The sequence below is a fragment of the Hyla sarda genome, chromosome 4 (assembly GCF_029499605.1).
Source record: "Hyla sarda isolate aHylSar1 chromosome 4, aHylSar1.hap1, whole genome shotgun sequence".
Lineage (NCBI taxonomy): Eukaryota > Metazoa > Chordata > Amphibia > Anura > Hylidae > Hyla > Hyla sarda.
This window is the reverse complement of record NC_079192.1, coordinates 18,798,754-18,821,325: the sequence shown is the minus strand read 5'-3', so window position 1 is coordinate 18,821,325 and position 22,572 is coordinate 18,798,754. Positions and strand designations below refer to the sequence as shown.

Here is a 22,572-nt window from a genome sequence, read left to right as displayed (position 1 = left end):
TATATTTGTGTATCTCCATGCATTCCTGATCAACTATTCCTTATATACCTCCTTCTTCTTGACTTAAAAATTTCTTCCAAGCTTTCTTTCATTGCATCTTAATATCTTTTAATGCGCTATCCAAAGATGTAAAGTAATCCCAGAACTACAAAAAAGAGGATACCTAGGTGATTGGTATTGGTCTAACTGCTGGGAAAACGTTTGTGTTCCCCGAGCAAATGAAGTGGTAGGAGACATTTGTCCCCTTTTCTCGTGATTGGTGGGGTCCTAGTGGTTGGACCCCCTAAATTAGCTGGTTATGTATTTTCTTGAGGGTAGGTGGATATATTTTCATCTTGGGATAAACCTTTTAACATTTTATTTTCTTTATGTGTCTTCCTCTTTTATCTTTAACTCTTTTTTTGGGCCTAATCTGGGGACTGAAATTATTTAAGGGTCTGGTCTGGAGGTCTGATGAATTAACGGGCCAATAATTTAGGAGTCCGGCCTGGGGTAGGAATTATTTTTGAAGCAGGGTCGGAATTTAAGGATTTTATCTAAGATTAGAAAAATGGAATTGAGTTGCTTTTTCTTAAAAACAGCACCACACCTGTCCTCAGATTATGTGAGGTATTAAAACTTGCTCCATTCACTTTAATGACATGTGGTTGTTTGGGGACTGGGTTCGGTGTCTCATTAAGAGGTAATAACTGTGGAATGCTTTTACTGAGCAAAGCGATCCTGAAAGTTTTCGCAACATATTGTACTTTATTTTAGTGGAAAATCTTTATATTAGTGGCTGGACCTCACAGGCTTCCATACTTGGCAGACACAAAGCCATCATCTGGCCTCTGGCTGCCATGGTAATCATCGGGACTTCACGATCGTTCTACAGGGTTGCCGATGGGGGTACTGACCATGCCATCTATGGGGTTAACACTATTGTGAATGGCACAATCTTTGTCTTGGCAGCTTTGGTGCTTCCAGTAGAGCTGGGAATAGACAGGAAATATGGAATCATACTGCAAGGACGTACCCATACGTCCTGGAGTGGGAAAGTGTTTAATGGAACTTAGCAACAATACCATATACAAATGAAGGACAAGAGTGGCCTTGTTTTTGGAAGGGCACTCTGAGGTTTGGATTTATTTTGGGGTCTAGACAATTGAAGTCCAAAGATTTTTTAACAGGTGGGATCAACAAAAATCTAAAGACCAACCAAAAAGCATTAACATCTATGTCCATGATTGTGATAACCAAAAGTATTATTTTTCATATCACTAATTGTTTATTAGTGTTTTTAAAAATTCCACTGTGTAAATTAGCCTTAAAGGGATTGTCTCATGAAGACCAATCTCAATCCATATGATCTGTTAGGAAATATGCATCTAATAGGGCAGGTTCCCGCACTTGCTTTCCCTGAATGCAAGAGTTTCTATTACTGTGGTTGACCTTTCACCTTTCATGTATTACACGTTACAATTTCCTTCAGTATTACCAAAACAACACCATAAAAGTGCACAAATAGTGCTTGGAACGACACAGAATAGCTCACAACAAATAGGAAATTCAAGAAAAATCGAATGGACTTTATAGGTGATCTAGCATGGTACAGTGAACAGACAACACGTTTCACGCCCTTATTGTACTGTATGGATTCTGTTTACTTTCATATGAGTTCTATATGGGTTTTGTATGGGTACCATATGGTTTTCAACTCATTTCATGCTTTAAAACCAGTCATAACCTTCAAGGAGATAACTTGTGCCTATACCTCACCTATACAGAGGTTTTTATACTACTTTAGGGGCAATGCTTTTATGCTTTTTGTTCGGAAATTGACATCAGATACAGCATACAGCAATAACTTTCTATATGACAGCACACAGAGATCTTACAAACCCACAGTACATACCAAAATCCACATATATAGGGAAACCTCTACAAGGTAATATTACCAGAGTATTATGGCTTTGTGTAATGTGAACGGGGCCTAATTTTATATTTATATTTACCTTATATCAACGTCACCGACCAACCTTTTTCTTATGTCTTCTCCAGCATGTTCCTGGCCATCGTAATCTACATCTTTATAACACACTTACATGTCGGCTCTGGTCAGTCTCCCCCTTGTAGTCTCTACAGTCCTCCCAAGAAAGGCTTTTTCCAAGATGGGGACATTATCATAGCAGGATTTTTCCCTATGCACACATCATGGGAAGAGCAAAAATATTCATTTACCGAAAAAGTCCAGCCGATCCGCTGCAACTCGTGAGTGTCTATCTATGTTACTGTTATCCTGTTATTTCTATTGTCATTCGTAAACCAACATGCTTTCCTGCGACCTTGTAATATTTAAATATTTTAAATTTTTTGTTTGTATATATTTATTGATTTCTTTCTCTCTTTATTGATTTATTATTTGATATCTACTTAATTTTTGGGGTTTGGATTTTACAGGCTTTTCTGGGAAAGTACATTTTTCATTAAGTTGTACATATTTTTATGACTAATAATTACAGAAAAAAATATTTTATTTATTTTTTATAACTTTAACAACATTTTGGTCTAGCTGTATATACTGTAACTTTTAACTGATTTTTATCAAATATCAGGAATGGGAGGAAGAATTTTTTTTTCCTATGAACATATAGCAGTGGTTTATGTCAAGGGAAAACCCAAAGTAAGAAAAAAATAAAATAAATTCAGCTATGTTATCGATGCTGGTTTACATAAGTGAAGTCTATGATGTCTGCTTTGCTGCTTTGAATCTACGAAGAGTCCATAAAAGTTAACTTAAAGGGGTTAAACATAAGGTAGATATAATCCAGAAAAACAGCACTTTTCCAGGCACTTCTCCTCGAGCAAATGACAGTCCAGACCACGCTTGATGGATTCATGAACAGTCAATTTTATTAGGTGCAACAACAAGTTTCGAGTCCGAGCAGGACTCTTCGTCAGGCACAGTAGATTAAGGCATAGGACAGTGTATACATACTGTAAGACTCGAGGCAATCATTAGCAGGTCAATAGGTCATGACATTACATAATAGTTAAAAGAAAAGTATAAAAGGATAAAAGAAATCAGACTAATCCAGTAAAAACTGTTATCATATTTCATAATGAAACACATGTGTGACCAGTAACATATATTGCAACACTGTAACGATATGTGTGTTACACTGGAATGAAAACATTGCGGTCAGTTTATGAATAGTGTTGCTCGCGAATATTCGCAATGCAAATTTTATTCGCGAATATCGCATATTCGCGAATATAGCACTATATATTCGTAATGACGAATATTTTTTTATTTTTTTTTCACAGTACACATCACAGTGATCATCCCTCTCTGCTTCCAGCTTGTGTGGTCTAAAGAAGGCTCTAATACTACTGTGTGAGACTGGCGTACGAATTTTCGCTTATGTAAATTTCCGCATATGCAAATTTTCGCACATGTGAATTTTCGTTTATGCTAATTGTAGCATATGCAAATTTTCGCATTCGCAAATTTTCGTATATGCGAAAATATAACGCGAATATTACGAATATGCGAATTTAGGGAATATTTGACGAATATTCGTCCATATATTCGCAAAATATCGCGAATTTGAATATGGCCTATGCTGCTCAACACTATTTATGAATGAATACCGGAACAAGGCTGGCGAGTAGCCGTCACGGCATAATCAGTAAACATCAGCCAGCACACCCGTAGATCAGCAGCGCACAGAACTGATTACAGAAGGGGGAGGGGTGCCGAACTTTGAGGCGCTGAGAACGGGGAAGCACTGTAGAGATCAGCACACTCGTTGACAGCGCCGCACAGAACATAATGCTGAGAGACTCAGATGTCAGCAGTGCTCGGCATTGCCGCGCGCGCAGGGAGCAGGACTGTGCTGATGTAATTATCCCACTTATGTGTCTCCAGCGCTGCAAAATACCATAACTCTTGAGAGGGGGTGGGTGGTTAGTCCAGACATGGGTGCTTGATTATTGTATTGAGGAGCACAGCCCAAAAAGGTAATATGGAGATTAAAAAGACAATATTGAGGACTATATAATAATATACAAATGTGTCAAGGGCCATAATACCTGAACAATTGTAACACGGTCATAGTATTAGGGACCAATGGAGGAGTATCGTGGGTAGGAGGGTTATATAATTTGTCCTTATATTCGCAAAATATTGTGAATTTGAATACCGTATTTTTCGCCGTGTAAGACGCACTTTTTCTTCCCCAAAACTGGGAGGAAAAAGTCGGTGCGTCTTATACGGCGAATACACCCCTATCGCAGCGGTCCCTGCGGCCATCAACGGCCCGGACCCGCCACTAATACAGGACATCATCGATCGCGGTGATGCCCTGTATTAACCCTTCAGACGCGGCGATCAAAGCTGACCGCCGCGTCTGAAGAGAAAGTGACATTAACCCGGCTGTTCAGTCGGGCTGTTCGGGACCGCCGCGATTTCACCGCGGCGGTCCCGAACAGCCCGACTGAATAGCCGGGTTAGTGCTTACAGGACACCGGGAGGGACCTTACCTGCCTCCTCGATGTCTTCTCCGTTCAGGGATCCCCTGTATGGCCGGAGCTCTCCTTCCTCGTCATCACGTCGTTGCGTACGTGCGTCGGCGTGCGTAACGACGTGATGGCGGCGACGGAGAGCGAGGATACCCGGCCGGCAGCAGAGACGTTCTGGAGCGACGGGGACGCGGCGACAGTGATGGAGCGACATCCAGGGCAGCGGTGACGGGTCCGGAGCGGCGGGGACACGTGAGTATTACCTCCTATGCAGTGGTCTTCAATCTGCGGACCTCCAGATGCCAACGGCTGTCCGGGCATGCTGGGAGTTGTAGTTTTGCAACATCTGGAGGTTCGCAGGTTGAAGACCACTATTGGGTTCAAAATCTTTACTTTTTTAGATTTTGCACCTATAAATTGGGTGCGTCTTATACGCCGGTGCGTCCTATAGGGCGAAAAATACGGTATGTTATATGCCGCTAATCACTAATGCCCATACATACAACAGGAGATATACCCGTTTAACACTAAAGTATATTACTAGAGTACATTTTTTCCCTGGTGTGTTGTCTGCTGGTTGTGCTCTTCTGTTCTATGTCACATGATTGAGACACGTTCCATAGAGTTACGGTACGAGTTCCCCATTACGTGACAAAAAGCGGGGAGAGAACGCGCTGAGCGGAGACTTCTCCCGACTCGTTCTCTGATCGGAGGAGATCCGAACACTCAGACCTCCACCGATCAAAACTTTTGACATGTTGGATTTCAAGAGGTTTGATCCTTGTATACAGCCTTTTTTTTTTTTTTTTTTTTAGTCTTGAAAGCCAGAAATGAAAGACCATCACGTTATTCATGATTATTTTGACTAAATACCATTAGACTTTCTCCTTATTTTTTACAATCTGATTTTTTCCTTCCTCAGGTACAGTACAGTTTCTTACAGCTGGATGCACACCATGATATATGCCATGAATGAGATAAATGCCGTTGACTCTTTACTTCCGAATATATCTCTGGGCTTTCATATTTTTGACACATGTACACACTTTTCGGAAGCTCTTTGGGGAACTTTTTGGACTCTGTCTGGAGAGGACCATCCAATTCTAAATTACCAGTGTAGACATAAGGTTCCTATTGCTATCATTGGGGATGCCATCTCATCAACTACTTTAGCAATGGCTACTGTGTTGGGAACATACATGTATCCTCAGGTAAATATGGTCCTTATTTGTGATTTAAAATTTTTATATCAAATTTATCCAAATGTTCCTCAATTGTTTCAACTACATCTTTCCTTATAGAAGACATATGCAGTGTGCTGTGTCGTATGTTCTGTTTTTTTCTTTCTATCGACAATCCTTAGTTTTTGTATTCTTTTTGCTTCAATCCTACAGATCAGCTATACAGCAACTATAGCCTCTCTGAATAACCGTCTTCTGTATCCATCATTCTTCCGCACCATTCCTAGTGACAACAGACAGGCTAAGACCCTAGCTGCACTGGTTGCCTATATGGGGTGGAACTGGGTTGGCCTACTGTCTCTGAATGATGACTATGGAATCGTATGTTCTCAAGTTCTCAAAGATGAACTACAAAAACTGAGAGTGTGCATTGCATATCATGAAACATTTGGACCAACCACCTCCATTTGGAAATTGAATTACATTGCGGATTTGGTCATTCAGTCATCAGTTAAGGTTGTTATAATAATTTCCAGGGATCCTTTTGTCCATCCTTTAATGGACCATCTATTAGAGAGAGACCACACGAAACGCATATGGCTTGGTACCGAAGGATGGTCTCGTTCACCCTTGGTTGCCTCCAAGAGGTTTAGTAAAATGATGCTGGGGACTCTTGCACTGTGTTTGCACGAGATGGGTATTCCAGGGTTAAAGGAATATCAACTTGCTCTCCGACCTTCAACCTCACTTCCTAAGGACATCTTCATTGAAGAATTCTGGGAAGGGGTCCATGGGTGTCGGTGGTCAAACAAAAGCAATGCTGAAGAAAACGGCACATTGTGGTGCACAGGGGAAGAGAAGCTGACCAGATTTAGGGGCAGGGAATATGAGTTCAATGAATTTGACTTTAGTACCCACTATCTGGTGTATAATGCAGTGTATGCTCTGGCTAATGCCCTACATGAACTCATTTTCTGTTCATCCAATCAAGATCAACACGGAACATGTGAACATCTAAAAGACATAGCCCCTTGGCAGGTTTGGTTACTTTTTACTCTATAACATAAATTTTAAATCATAAAATCTGAGGTTAGAAACAGTCTTACACTTCAGTTCCTTAGATGCCCCAGAGGAGGCCCACTTTGCATCTCTAAAGATCATGTCGATGTATTTTTCTGTTATCATTGCAAACATATGGCATACAGGATCATTAATAATAAAAATATAATAGGTTAATTGTGATAAAACCATAATAAATAAATTCTTATAGTAAGTTAAGGCTCAGGGCCGACTTTGCCTAAGGCAAAATAGGCAGCCGCCTAGAGCACCCCCTTGAGGGGGTAGCTGCTCTGCCCACTGCAATAAACTTAGCCAACATCTGAAGTCACAACCACTAGCTCACAGTCAGGTCAGCCAGCAGCAACCCCACCCCCATACGGTAACACTGTAATGTGCATTCTTAACCCCTTCAGGACCAAGCCCATTTTGGCCTTAAGGACCAGAGCGTTTTTTGCACATCTGACCACTGTCACTTTAAACATTAATAACTCTGGAATGCTTTTAGTTATCATTCTGATTCCGAGATTGTTTTTTCGTGACATATTCTACTTTAACATGGTGGTAAATTTTTGTGGTAACTTGCATCCTTTCCTTGTGAAAAATCCTAAAATTTGATGACAAATTTGAAAATGTTGCATTTTTCTAACTTTGAAGCTCTCTGCTTGTAAGGAAAATGTATATTACAAATAAAAAAAATTTTTATTCACATATACAATATGTCTACTTTATGTCTGCATCATAAAAGTGACGAGTACTTTTGGAAGACACCAGAGGGCTTCAAAGTTCAGCAGCAATTTTCAAATTTTTCACAAAATTTTCAAACTCACTATTTTTCAGGGACCAGTTCAGGTTTGAAGTGGATTTGAAAGGTCTTCATATTAGAAATACCCCACAAAAGACCCCATTATAAAAACTGCACCCCCCAAAGTATTCAAAATGACATTCAGTCATCATTTTAACCCCTTAGGTGTTTCACAGGAATAGCAGCAAAGTGAAGGAGAAAATTCACAATCTTCATTTTTTACACTCGCATGTTCTTGTAGACCCAATTTTTGAATTTTTACAAGGGGTAAAAGGAGAAAATGTATACTTATATTTGTAGCCCAATTTCTCTTGAGTAAGCACATACCTCATATGTCTATGTAAATTGTTCGGCGGGCGCAGTAGAGGGCTCAGAAGGGAAAGAGCGATAAGGGAATTTTGGAGAGTATGTTTTTCTGAAATGGTTTTTGGGGGGCATGTTGCATTTAGGAAGCCCCTATGGTGCCAGAACAGCAAAAAACCCTCACATGGCATACCATTTTGGAAACTAGACCCCTTGAGGAACATAACAAGGAATAAAGTGAGCCTTAATACCCCACAGGTGTTTCACGACTTTTGCATATGTAAAAAAAAAAAATTTTTTTTTCACTAAAATGTGTGTTTCCCCCCAAATTTCACATATTTCCAAGGGTTAATAGCAGGAAATACCCCCCAATATTTGTAACCCCTTCTCTTCTGAGTATGGAGGTATCCCATAAGTTGACCTGAAGTGCACTATGGGCGAACTACAATGCTCAGAAGAGAAGGAGTCATATTTGGCTTTTTGAGAGCAAATTTTGCTCGGGGGGCATGTCGCATTTAGGAAGCCCCTATGGTGCCAGAACAGCAAAAAAAAAACACATGGCATACCATTTTGGAAAGTAGACGCCTTGAGGAATGTAATAAGGAATAAAGTGAGCCTTATTACCCCACAGGTGTTTCACGACTTTTGCATATGTAAAAAAAAAAAAAAAAATTCCACTAAAATGTGTGTTTCCCCCCAAATTTCACATTTTTGCAAGGGTTAATAGCAGGAAATACCCCCCAATATTTGTAACCCCTTCTCTTCTGAGTATGGAGGTACCCCATAAGTTGACCTGAAGTGCACTATGGGCGAACTACAATGCTCAGAAGAGAAGGAGTCATATCGCATTAAGGAAGCCCCTCTGGTGCCAGAACAGCAAAAAAAAAAACCACATGGCATACCATTTTGGAAACGAGACCCCTTGAGGAACGTAACAAGGGGTACAGTGAGCATTTGCCCCCCACTGTTGTCTGACAGATCTTTGGAACAGTGGGCTGTACAAGTTTTCATTTTCACGGACCACTGTTCCAAAGATCCGTCAGACACCTGTGGGGGATAAATTCTCACTGCACCCCTCATTACATTCCGTGAGGGGTGTAGTTTCCGAAATGGGGTCACATGTGGGGTTTTGTTTTTTTTGCGTTTGTCAAAACCGCTGTAACAATCAGCCACCCCTGTGCAAATCACCTCAAATGTACATGGTGCGCTCTCCCTTCTGGGCCTTGTTGTGCGCCCCAGAGCACTTTGCGCTCACATATGGGGTATCTCTGTAGTCGGGAGAAATTGTGTTACAAATTTTGGGGGGCTTTTTTCCCTTTTACCTCTTGTGAAAATGTAAAGTATAGGGCAACATCAGCATGTTAGTGTAAAAAATGTAATTTTTTTACACTAACATTCTGGTGTAGACCCCAACATTTCCTTTTCATGAAGGGTTAAAGAAGAAAAAGCCCCCCAAACCTTGTAACGCAATTTCTCCCGAGTACGGCGATACCCCATATGTCGCCCTAAACTGTTGCCTTGAAATACGACAGGGCTCCAAAGTGAGAGCACCCTGTGCATTTGAGGCCTAAATTAGGGATTTGCATAGGGGTGGACATAGGGGTATTCTACGCCAGTGATTCCCAAACAGGGTGCCTCCAGCTGTTGCAAAACTCCCAGCATGCGTGGACAGTCAACGGCTGTCCGGCAATACTGGGAGTTGTTGTTTTTCAACAGCTGGAGGCTCTGCTTTGGAAACAGTGGTGTACCGGACGTTCTTATTGGGGGAGGGGGGCTGTGTAGGGGTATGTGTATATGTAGTGTTTTTAACTTTTTATTTTATTTTGTGTTAGTGTAGTGTAGTGTTTTTAGGGTACAGTCACATGGGCGGGGGATTACAGCGAGTTTCCCGGCGCAAAATTTGCTGCATCTCAAGATGCGAGAAACCCACTGTAAAAGCCTCGCCCATGTGAATGTACCCTGTACATTCACGGGGGGGGTGCACCAGCTGTTGCAAAACCACAACTCCCAGCATGCATGGTCTGTTAGTGCATGCTGGGAGTTATAGTTTTGCAACAGCTGGAGGCACACAGGTTAGGAAACACTGAGTTAGAAACAGACAATGTTTCCCAACCAGTGTGTCTCCAGTTGTTGCAAAACTACAACTCCCAGCATGCCCAGGCAGCTGAAGGGCATGCTGGGAGTTGTAGTTCGGCAACATCTGAAGGGCCAGATGTTGCTGAACTAAAACTCCCAGCATGCCTGGACAGTCAGTGCATACTGGGAGTTGTAGTTTTGCAACAGCTGGAAGAGCACAGATTGGAGACCATTATACAATGGTCTCCAAACTGGGGCCCTCAAGATGTTGCAAAACTACAACTCCCAGCATGCATGGTCTGTTAGTGCATGCTGGGAGTTATAGTTTTGCAACAGCTGGAGGCACACAGGTTAGGAAACACTGAGTTAGAAACAATGTTTCCCAACCAGTGTGTCTCCAGTTGTTGCAAAACTACAACTCCCAGCATGCCCAGACAGCTGAAGGACATGCTGGGAGTTGTAGTTCGGCAACATCTGAAGAGCCAGATGTTGCTGAACTAAAACTCCCAGCATGCCTGGACAGTCAGTGCATGCTGGGAGTTGTAGTTTTGCAACAGCTGGAAGAGCACAGATTGGAGACCATTATACAATGGTCTCCAAACTGGGGCCCTCCAGATGTTGCAAAACTACAACTCCCAGCATGCCCAGACAGCCAAAGGCTGTCTAGGCATGCTGGGAGTTGTAGTTTTCAGACTCCTAGAAGCAGCAGTGAAGATCTTCACTGCTGCTTCTGAGGACCATACACTCACCTGCCGGTCCCGTCGCTGCTCCTCCACGTGGCCGGTCCTGCCGCTGCTCCTCGGTCCCGCCAGGTAAGGCCGCCGGTCCCCTCGTGTTCCCCCCCTATGCCGCAGGTCCCCGCGAGCCCCCGCAGCCATCGTCCCCCGTTCTGCCCAACTTCCAGGGGCGGGCAGTGCGGGGGATCTGAACTTTCACCCCAGATCACTGTGATTGGTCCACAGGGACCAATCACAGTGATCGCTGACCAGGACCATCAATGGATGGTCCTGGGGGTGAAGCAGAAGTTGTCCCCTGCTGGAAACAGCTGGACTTCTGCCAGTTAACCCGTGCGATGCTGCGCATCACCGGGTTAACTGAATGTCATTTATAAACGCCGGGATGCGCGAACGCACTGCACAACCCGGCGTTTATATATGACATTCTGCGGGAAGGGGTTAAGCCTATCATAGCTCAAGATATGCATCCTAACAGCGCACCCACCCGCTAAACACTAACCCTCCCTCCAACAAACCCCCTGCCCCCGCCCAGTACTATATGCATGCAGCGCCCCTATCTTAGGTCTGTGACAGAGTGTGCCCACCAAGGAGATTACATGTGGGGGGTTTGTTACAATGTGTCACCCCCGGTAGTAAGGTAGGGCGTGCCTGAAGGTGGAGCCAATGGGCAGAGTCAAGGGGAGGCAAAATTAACTTTACCTAGGGTGGCAAAAATCCTTGCACCAGCCCTGTTAAGGCTGCCATACAGTACTTTCAGGCTACATACAGTACATCTTCAATAACTGTAGGCCGAACGTTTGTTGTCTCTCCTGACCTCCCAGTACATATGAATGTTCGGCACGACTCAACCTTCATATGTTCCTTATGGGGGTAAGCCGAAGCCAGACAGCTCTGGTGTCGTTTTTTTTTTCCCCAAAACAAACTGGTTGAGCGGTAAAAATCCAGAATACTCGACCCCAAATGATTCACTCCTGGGGTTTATATACTGTTGATGGACATGATATTTTGGGAACCAGATTTATTTGGGGTATTTTAAGAAGGAGTAAGGGGCTGTTATTGACTTTTTAATACATTGATGGAGTTGAAGCCAAGTGAGACCCATTTTTTTGCTATTTATTGTCTAGAAAAATAAAGTTCAGAGTTTAGAACAATTATTTTATTAGTCACTGTTTCTTTTTTCTTTACCTATAAAATGTAGATTGTCAACTCCATAAAAAATCTGCATTTTAAGAATCCAATGGGAGAAGAAATATATTTCGATTCTACTGGAAACCCACCAACAGTCTATGACGTGATAAACTGGCACAGGAACCCAGATGGGTCCATCGAGTTTGTGAAGGTTGGGCGCTACAATCTACGTGAATTTCAAGAGAATGAGCTGGTCATCAATGCCACTAGAATTACGTGGATCACTGGAGAACAAGAGGTACAGTATCTATTCTATGGTAAGCTGAAAACATAGGACATGGCATGATGTCCTTAACACATGTCAAAGGTTTTTATTGGTTCGGGCCTGAGTGTTCGGATCCCACCCAAGGACGAGAATGAGAATGAGTGTTTTTCTTCCACACGATCATCTACCGGCTCTATGTCAGACCCCTATGCAAGCCCCATAAAATTACATAATGTAGTCTTCTGGGTTTTGCACCACACAGCCTGGAGAGTGCGCACTTTTCCCAGCTAATTATGATGATCAGTCAGGGCCTAAACACTCCAACCCTGACCAATCAAAACTTTTGATGTGTCTCAATACAAGTTTTTTTTTTATGACAGTGCCCATTTAGGTACTCCTACATGTAACAAATGTCCTTCCTACCTCTAGATCCCTTACTGTGCGTGCTCTGAAAGTTGTGCTCCAGGATTTCGAAAGGCGACTCAAAATGGACAACCAATGTGCTGCTTTGACTGCGTTCCATGTTCAGAAGGGGAAATATCTGATCACATAGGTAGGCTTCACCCAACAATATTAAAGAAGACTTTGTCATATAGATATTCAGACTGAGAATTCTATGGTCCCCCAGGCGACATGGTTCTAAGGGTCACCCCCCCACCCTCCTTTTTTTTATAATTTCATATATGTGACATATCATCTATAAGATCTAATAAGAAATGCATTCTAGAGACAAGTGTCTGTCTCCAAAGTCAACTCTGAATAGGGTTGAGACTATTATTTATGTCTCTGGTGGTCCTGTCCAATCTTGATCTTATACAGATACAACATTATGGAAAAATTCTCATTTTTTTTATACATACAGCTAAAAAACATATACCAGAAAAAAGCCATTTTTATAAGGATCACTTAGAAATAAAGCTTTTGACCATGACAATTGCAAATGCATTTTTTTCTGTTGAGTTTTCCTATAGGTTACAAATGATTGTTTGGGATCCCTGCACCAGTACAACTTTTTGGCCATCTTATTTTTGAGGGGCACTGTCTAAAAGTGTTGTCTTTAAAGGGGTACTCCGCTTTTAGACATGTTATCCCCTATCCAAAATGTCTGATTGTTGGCATCCCACAGCTGGGACCCCCGCAATCTCTTTGCAGCACCTCGCGTTCGTTTAATATGCTGGGTGCGAGTGGCAGGAGTCGTGATGTCATGGCCATGCCCCTTGTGAAGTCACACCATGCCCCCTAAATGCAAGTCTATGGTAGGGGGCGTGGTGGCTGCCATGCTCCCTCCCATAGACTTGCATTGAGGAGGCATGACATCACAATGGGTGTGGCCATGACATCACGACCCCCGCCGCCTGCTCCAAGCGTTCGGAACAAAATGTTCAAATCACTGGGGCAGTGGAGTACCCCTTTAAGCATCATAATATACAGGCTGTTGGATATACCATATATTTTCATATTTTCTATCACATATCTGTTGACTTCCAGATTCTAGCAACTGTTCTCCATGTCGAGATGAACTGTGGCCAAACGAAAATAACACTCTATGTATTCCGAAAGTTGTTGAGTTTTTGTCCTACTGGGAACCACTTGGAATTACTTTGACCACAACGGTTGTCACGTGTTCATTCATCACTGTCAGCATATTGTGCGTGTTCATCAAATACAAAAACACGGCCATAGTCAAAGCCAACAATCGAGACCTCACCTATCTCCTCCTCACTTGTCTGTCATCGAGCTTCTTGTGCTCACTACTTTTTATAGGAGAACCTCAAAAACTCACTTGTCGCTTCCGCCAAGGAGCATTTGGTGTCATCTTTGTTCTTAGTGTTTCATGTGTTATGGCCAAGACTATCATGGTGGTCATTGCTTTTAGAGCTACCAAACCAGGAAGCAACATGAGGACATGGATGGGACCTAAAGTCCCAGCTTCAGCCATTTCTCTCTGCACTTCCATCCAGCTTTCCATCTGTGTATACTGGATGCTCCAATGCCCTTCATTCCCTGAAAGAAATATCAAGATCAAAACTGGGGTCATCATCTTCCAATGCAATGAATGTTCAGATACCCTTCTATGGTGCATGCTGGGATACATGGCGTTTCTGGCATGCGTCAGCTTTCTCATGGCATTTTTGGCCCGGAAGTTACCAGACAGCTTTAATGAGGCCAAGTGGATCACGTTCTCCATGTTGATCTTCTTGAGTGTCTGGATCTCCTTTGTCCCAGCCTATCTCAGCACTCAAGGCAAGTTTATGGTGGCCGTTGAAGTTTTTGGCATTTTAGCATCCAGTGCCGGGATTGTAGGTTGTATATTTGTGCCCAAATGCTATATTATATTATTAAGGCCGGACCTGAACACCCGACAGAACCTACTGGGTAAGGGTACCACCAAGAAGACTTAGACTTCTAAATTGCGCAGTAGATCTTGGTACATTGTCTAAGACATCTTAAGAAAAAGAGGTCAATATGTTCTTGCTTTTGATAGAATGAATCAGTGGATGAACAATTATAGAGCCTTTGGTGAACTCATTATTATGGCTCTATCTAAGAGAATGCATGAGCTGCCATTGATGGGACCAGAACAAGAAATGAAATGTGTTGTAAAATCGTTTAACCTAAAAATAAAAGTACTTTTAACCCCCAGATGAAGTCACTTACTGAAAAATACATGATATGATAGAAAAAGCTGCCCGGGAAATAACATGCGAACAGTTCTATGAAAGGCTGCAGATCCTATTACCGAAAGATGAACTTCTATAACATATATGATTTAAATAGACCTGCTCAGCCTACAGTAATAGTGCCCACTAGTTCTCTCTACATAATAGATTTGTCCCTTTGTGTTCCCTATATAGAATTAGGCCTTCTGCTTTGGCCCTTGTATAGTATTAGGCCCCTTTGGGCCCACTGTATAGTATTAGGCCCCTTTTGGGCCCACTGTATAATATTAGCCCCCCTTTGGGCCACTGTATAGTATTAGGCCCCCATTGAGCAAGTATTAGGTCCACTATTGGAAAAATAGGCCCGGCAGTGCTTCCGAATTAGCAGATGCACTACTTAGACCAGCTGGGTAAACCCAATTATCAACTTCATAACGGGGTGCAAACCCAGACAATGGAGATTATAAAAGTCCAATATATTATGTACAACAAAGAAAGGCATATAGATCAGGTAAGTTTAAGAACAACAACTTTATTATGCTCTGGAAACATACATTTAAAAGCATGTAAAAATTACATATAGAAATAAAGAGTACAGCTGGTAACAGAACCGAACTGAAATTGAGGCTACCAATGGGGTGTGGCCACAATGTAAATCGCTATCAGAGGTGCATTGTAGTCCCCAAGGTTGTCACTGTCACCAGGCTAATAGCTGCAATGGATGCAAAGTGCATAATGTAGATAATAACATATAATACTACCAAACAAGGAGGAAGAAAGAAGACACCTAAAAATTTACAAAAGTGAAAACAATCACCAAGTGGACTGCAGAGATGAGCAACCCTCCACCACCCAACATTTCACTCCAAGGCTTTTTCCGGGGCATGGTCATAACACGGCAGACCCCCTACTATATATATGTCCCAACTACCAATAGTAGGATGTGAAAGCGACCAGATGATGTATAAACCCCTCCCTCAGGTTGGTCATGTGACCCGCGACTGGATGTTACATCGCCATAAGATATATCTATGACCTATGACCCCATCCCATGCTAAGAGAAAACATATCAAAACTGCATTAAATAGAACAGACCTCACATCAATAACGCAAATGGGGTATATAATGCAGGCGGAAGAACAGAACACCGGCAGGCGACTCGAAGCATCCCACCTCCAGCGCATCACAGGGGAGGAGGAGCGAGTCGCAGATGTCAGCGCATGGTGGAAACACCCCGGCACCCCTACCCAGTGACGCGAATTGCGTCAGAGGAGGGGTGGAGCTGGCGCGTCCCCACGGCAACGTGTCACCTCGGAAAGCGCTAGTTAAACAAAAGGATTCCTCTGGGGGAGGGTTAAATCTAGTAAGGAAAACAACGAGATATCAATTTCTTCCCTACAAGAAAATGGAAGAAAAGGAAAAAGAGATGTTGGGAAATCCACCAAGAAAAGTCAGATTGTCTAAGGCCAGGGGGAAAGAAAGGATTACGTAGAAGAGGTATGAAAGGGAACACAGGAGATTGTAAGGATAGTTTGAAACAGACAGAGCGCCAGAGGAGAGAATAGAGAGAAATCGTGGCTGAGTAGGGAATATATGAAGAAACCGGCTTAACAGACCACATAAGAGAAGACAGGGAATGGGGGGCTAATAGGTCATTTTCAAGAGCCACCCACCTAGTGAAACCCGTTACATAACAGAAGTTAAGCCAAGTGAGCTGCCCTATAATAATTTAAAAAGAGTAGGTAGCTACAACCAAGACATTGATTATATGGGATATTTGCCAGACGAGTACTAGCGTGAAGGTTGTGTAGCCTGTACAACCTGGATAAATATATGAAAATTCTGTATATACAATGTATATACTGTGTATGTGTTTCCTCAAATCTGGGCTTATGTATTGTATTAAATACTAGAATTGGGTTTGTGTGATATGGATAAATATGTATGGACCATATAAATATGTGATGATGTCTATATGGATTTCAATGTGTGTATAGAAGGGTATATGTGTGTGTGTGTGTAAATGTAATGTTTCTATATATATATATGTAAATGTGATATTAAAAAGATTGTGGGAGATTCAGTGTGATCATAAACCATTTATTAAATACAGTTATAATCACCTACCCCAGCAGGGCCCTTGCAGGGGGCAGGAATTAATACAGATATATAAGTAGTGATTTCGCGAACATAAAATTTTCAGTTCGCGGACCGTGAACGTCCGCAAAAGTTTGCGAACCGGCGAACCAGGCGAACCGCCATTGACTTCAATGGGCAGGCGAATTTTAAAACCCACAGGGACTCTTTCTGGCCACAATAGTGATTTAAAAGTTGTTTCAAGGGGACTAATACCTGGACTGTGGCGTGCCGGAGGGGGATCCATGGCAAAACTCCCATGGAAAATTACATAGTTGATGCAGAGTCTGGTTTTAATCCATAAAGGGCATAAATCACCTATTATTCCTAAATGGTTTGGAATAACGTGCTTTAGCCCCCTTTAGGCAGCACATAGAGCCCCCCTTTAGGCATCACATAGTTAGATTCCCCCCTTTAGGCATCACAAAGTTAGATCCCCCCTTTAGGCATCACATAGTTAGATTCCCCCTTTAGGCAGCACATAGATTCCCCCATGTTAGGCAGCACGTAGTTAGAGCTCCCCTTTAGGCATCACATAGTTAGATTCTCCCCTTTAGGCAGCACATAGTTAGATCCCCCTTTAGGCATCACATAGTTAGAATCCCCCTTTAGGCAGCACATAGATTCCCCCATATTAGGCAGCACATAGTTAGAGCCCCCCTTGAGGCATCACATAGTTAGATTCTCCCCTTTAGGCAGCACATAGCTAGATCCCCCCTTTAGGCAGCACATAGTTAGAGCTCCCCTTTAGGCAGTACATAAGATTCCCCCATATTAGGCAGCACATAGTTATAGCCCCCCTTGAGGCAGCACATAGTGGGATTTGAACACAAGGCCCCAGCGCTGCAAGTGCTAACCTCTGAGCCACCATGCTACCCTTAGCATACATCTAATATCCACAGTTGCGAAAATGGACAAAGATGTCAGAAGAGAGTACCAGAAAAATTAGGCACATACACATGCCTGGAAAATTTGGTATTGTTGCAGCCGCTTCTGTAGCAGCGGCCATAAAAATTGCAGCACCATAACAAGTGCAGCAGCAGAGGCCAGAAAAATTAGGCATGTACACATGGATGAAAAATTGGGTATTGTCGCAGCCGCTGCTGTTGCAGCGGCCAGAAAAATTTCTGTTTGTTTCGCCAGGCAGAAAGTGCCCTAAAACATTGCGGCTTGAACCCTAGTTGGTGGTGGATTAGTCACACAAGTCATCCGACATTCAGAGTTCAAATACAGCAGCGTGTGGACCATTTTTAGGCCAAGGCAGCTCATCTGATCAGGCCTTGTTCAGTCAAATGTATCGCCCAGTGTCAGTCGCTTCGGGATCCATCCCTCATTCATCTTAAGAAAGGTGAGGTAATCCAGACTTTGTTGACCAAGGCGACTCCTCTTCAATACCACAATGCAGTGACAATACCTCCTGCTGCACTGAAGTTCCTCTCTGACAGGACACTTGAAGCGGGACAGGCCAGAAGTCTGAGCGCAAATTGTGATAGCTCAGGCCACAGGTCAAGCCGGGACACCCAGTAGTCAAAGGATTCATCGCTCCTCAGAGTGTCGATATCTGCGGTTAAGGCCAGGTAGTCTGCTACCTGTCGGTCAAGTCGTTCTCTGATGGTGGACCCCAAAGGGCTGTGGCGATGCATAGGACTTAAAAAGCTCTGCATGTCGTCCCTCAACAGCATGTCTGTAAAGCATCCTGTCCTTGCCGGCGTGTTCGTGGGAGGAGGAGGAGGATTACTTTCACCTCTTCCCCTGTTAGATTCCCGTTGTGCTGTGACATGACCCTTATACGCTGTGTACAGCATACTTCTTAATTTATTTTGGACCTGCTGAATCCTTTCCACCTTGCTGTAATGCAGTAACATGTCAGGCACTTTATGTTTATACCGGGGGTCTAGTAGCGTGGACACCCAGTACAGGTCGTTCTCCTTCATCCTTTTTATACTAGGGTCCCTCAACAGGCACGACAGCATGAAAGACCCCATTTGCACAAGGACGGATGCCGAGCTACTCATGTCCCGTTCCTTATCCTCAGTGATGTGAGGGAAGGTATCATCTTCTTCCCCCCAGCCACGTACAACACCACGGGAACCAGATAGGTGACAAGGAGCACCCTGGGATGCCTGCTGTGGTTGGTCTTCCTCCTCCTCTTCAAAGCCACATTCCTCCTCTGACTCCTCTTCCTCACAATCCTCTTCCAGCGTTGCCGCAGGTCCAGCAAGCGATGCTGATAAGGCTGTTTCTGGTGGTGATGGTGACCACAACTCTTCCTCTTCACGCTCATCTACTGCCTGATCCAGCACTCTTCGCAGGGCACGCTCCAGGAAGAAAACAAACGGTATGATGTCGCTGATGGTGCCTTTGGTGCGACTGACCAGGTTTGTCACCTCCTCAAAAGGACGCATGAGTCAACAGGCATTGCGCATGAGCCTCCAGTAATGTGGCAAAAAAATTCCCAGCTCCGCAGATGATGTCCTAGCACCCCGGTCATACAATTATTCGTTGATGGCTTTTTCTTGTTGGAGCAGGCGGTCGAACATTAGGAGTGTTGAATTCCAATGTGTTGGGCTGTCGCAAATCAAGCGCCTCACTGGCATGTTGTTTCGCCACTGGATATCTGACAAGTGCGCCATGGCCATGTAGGGCATGGCACATGTGTCAACTTGCCCTACCTCAATGTGGCCAACAAATTTGTTCCATTGTCACAAACCACCTTGCCAATCTCCAATTGGTGCGGAGTCAGCCACTGGTCAAACTATGCGTTCAGGGCCGAAAGGAGCGCTGGTGCGGTGTGACTCTCCGCTTTGAGGCAATTCAACCCCAAGATGGCGTGACACTGCCATATCCGGGATGTGGAATAGCACCTGGGGAGCTGGGGGGGGGGTGCCCGTGATGTGGAGCAAGACACAGCAGTGGAAGAGGACTCGACCGAGGATGTTATGGAAGAAGATGGAGTAGGAGGAGTAGAGGAGGTGGCAGCAGGCCTGCCTGCAAGTCGTGGCGGTGTCACCAACTCCTCTGCAGAGCCACGCATTCCATGCTTGGCAGCCGTCACCAGGTTTACCCAATGCGCAGTGTAGGTGATATACCTGCCCTGACCATGCTTTGCAGACCAGGTATCAGTGGTCAGATGGACCCTTGCCCCTACACTTTGTGCCAGACATGCCATAATTTCCTTTTGCACAATGGAGTAAAAGTTGGGGATTGCCTTTTGTGCAAAAAAATTTCGTCCGGGTACCTTCCACTGCGGTGTCCCAATGGCTACAATTTTTTTTAAAGGACTCAGACTCCACCAGCTTGTATGGTAAAAGCTGGCGGGCTAGCAGTTCCGACAAGCCAGCTGTCAGACGCCGGGCTAGGGGGTGACATTGAGACATTGTCTTCTTGCGCTCAAGCATCTCCTTGACAGACACCTGACTGTGGGCAGATGAGCAGGAACTGCTTAAGGCGAGAGACAGAGAGGCGGATGGTTGAGAGGGGGCAAGGAGGGCAGCAGTGGTTGACCTGGCTGAAGATGCTGGACCAGGAGGAGGATGGCGGCTTTGACTTTGTGTGCTGCTTGTACTGACATGTTGATCCCATAGGTGTTTTTGATGTGACATCATGTGCCTTCGCAAAGCAGTTGTACCTAGGTGGGTGTTGGACTTCCCACGACTCAGTTTCTTCTGGCACAGGTTGCAAATGGCCTCGCTGTTGTCAGAGGCAGACACAAAAAAAAATGCCACACTGCTGAGCTCTGCTATGACGGCATTCTGGTGGTGGCAACAGCATGCGTTGATTGGCGTCCCGTCTGGCTGACCACAGGTGCCGATGCATGCTGTCTGACTGTGCCACTAGCTTCTTGCGACGACCTCCCCCTGCTTCCAACTCGTCTCCTCCTCTCTGTCTCCCCATCTGAACTTTCTCCCTCTTTTTCTCTTTTAGCGGGCACCCACGTGGCATCCACGGACACATCGTCATCATCAACACCTTCACCGCTATCTGACACCTCAAAAAAGGAAGCAGCAGCGGATACAACATCATCATCACACCGTACGTCCATGTGTGTAATGCTGCCTGACTGAGACATATCCCTGTCATCTACATCCTCTGGCAATAATGGTTGCGCATCACTCATGTCTTCAAACTGATGTGTAAATAACTCCTCTGACGGATCAAGTAAACCTGCTGTGGTGCTAGTGTTGGTGGTGGCGGCAGGCGGGCAAGTGGTAGCATGAGAGGTGCCCGAAGCTAAGCTAGAGGAGGAGAAGGACTGGGTGTCTTGTGATAGCCAGTCAACTAAGTCCTCAGAACTTTGGTGGTTCAGGGTACGTGGCCTTTGAACACTTTCCATTCTAGGGCCAAAGGGAATCACAGCACCACGACGGCCCCTGCAGGGTGGCCTTCCTCTGCCTGTAATTTTTTTGGTTAAATTTGCACAAGTGTCAAACAAAATGTGATTTGCACTAGGGTGACACAATTTGCCCTGCAAGCAAAAAAACTGGCAACTGTGACGTGAATTGACAGCCAAAAAAGGTTTTTTTTTTTTTTAATTTGCACAACTGTCACACCTAATGTGATTTGCACTGGTGTGACAATAAGCAAAAAAGCTTGCCAGCGGAGCTCCCCTTTTAAGCAGTGGTCCCCAACCAGGGTGCCTCCAGCTGTTGCAAAACACACGGACTGATATATTTCAGTCCTTTGAATACTGTAGTAGTTAGTTGCTTTAAAGAAAAAAAGCTTGCCAGCAGAGTTCCCCTTTTAAGCAGTGGTCCCCAACCAGGGTGCCTCCAGCTGTTGCAAAACACACAGACTGATATCTTTCAGCCCTTTGAATACTGTAGTAGTTAGTTGCTTGAAGGAACTTAAGTTTGATTCTGGAGTACCCCTTTTAATCAGCGGTTCCCTCCCAACCAGGACTCATATCTTTCAGCACTAAAAAGGGCTTTTTTGGGTGCTGTCTTTAAAGGGTACCTCTCATCAAATTAACTTTTGATATAGTTTAGATTAATGAATGTTGAATAACTTTCCCATAGCATGTTAATGAAAAATATGCTTCTTTCTATTGTATTTTTCCCGATCAGTCCTGTCAACAAGCATTTCTGACTCATGCTGGAGTCCTAAACACTCAGAGATGCAAGCCTGCTTTGTTCACAGCCAAACAGGCTGTGAACAAAGCAGGCTGGCAGCTCTGAGTGTTCTCCTTTGTGAACAAAGCAGACTGGCAGCTCGTAGTGTTTAGGACTCCAGCATGAGTCTGAAATGCTTGCTGCCAGGACTGGTAGGGAGACCCCTGGTGGTCATTTCTTCAAAGTGGAAAATGAAATAGAAAGAAGCATATTTTTTAATAACATGCAATTGTAAAGTTATTCTGCATACATTAATCTATAATATATCAAAAGTTTTTTTGATGAGAGGTACCCTTTAAGATAAATGAGGGATGGACCCCGAAGGGACTGACACTGGGCGATACATTTGACTGAACAAGGCCTGATCTGATGAGCTGCCTTGGGCTAAAAATGGTCCACACGCTGCTTTATTTGAACTCTGAATGCCGGATGACTTGCGTGACTTATCCGCCACCAACGAGGGTTCAAGCAGCAATGTTTTAGGCCACTTTCTGCCTGGCGAAACAAACAGAAATTTTTCTGGCCACTGCTACAGCAGCGGCTGCGACAATACCACATTTTCCAGCCAGTGTACATGCCTAATTTTTTTTAATAACATGCAATTGTAAAGTTAT

At 43.9% G+C, this 22,572-nt stretch overlaps 1 protein-coding gene across 1 annotated transcript in view; it reads left to right on the top strand.

The window, feature by feature from the left end:
- The first annotated feature begins 5,678 nt into the window (after positions 1-5,678).
- The window catches only part of LOC130367315 (extracellular calcium-sensing receptor-like), a 25,215-nt gene continuing 8,321 nt past the window's right edge, over positions 5,679-22,572 (top strand). The window contains exons 1-5 of the mRNA XM_056569722.1: positions 5,679-5,714; positions 5,898-6,722; positions 11,860-12,087; positions 12,484-12,607; positions 13,543-14,436. Coding sequence (XP_056425697.1) covers positions 5,679-5,714; positions 5,898-6,722; positions 11,860-12,087; positions 12,484-12,607; positions 13,543-14,436 — 2,107 coding nt within the window. The remainder of the gene's footprint in view (positions 5,715-5,897; positions 6,723-11,859; positions 12,088-12,483; positions 12,608-13,542; positions 14,437-22,572) is intronic.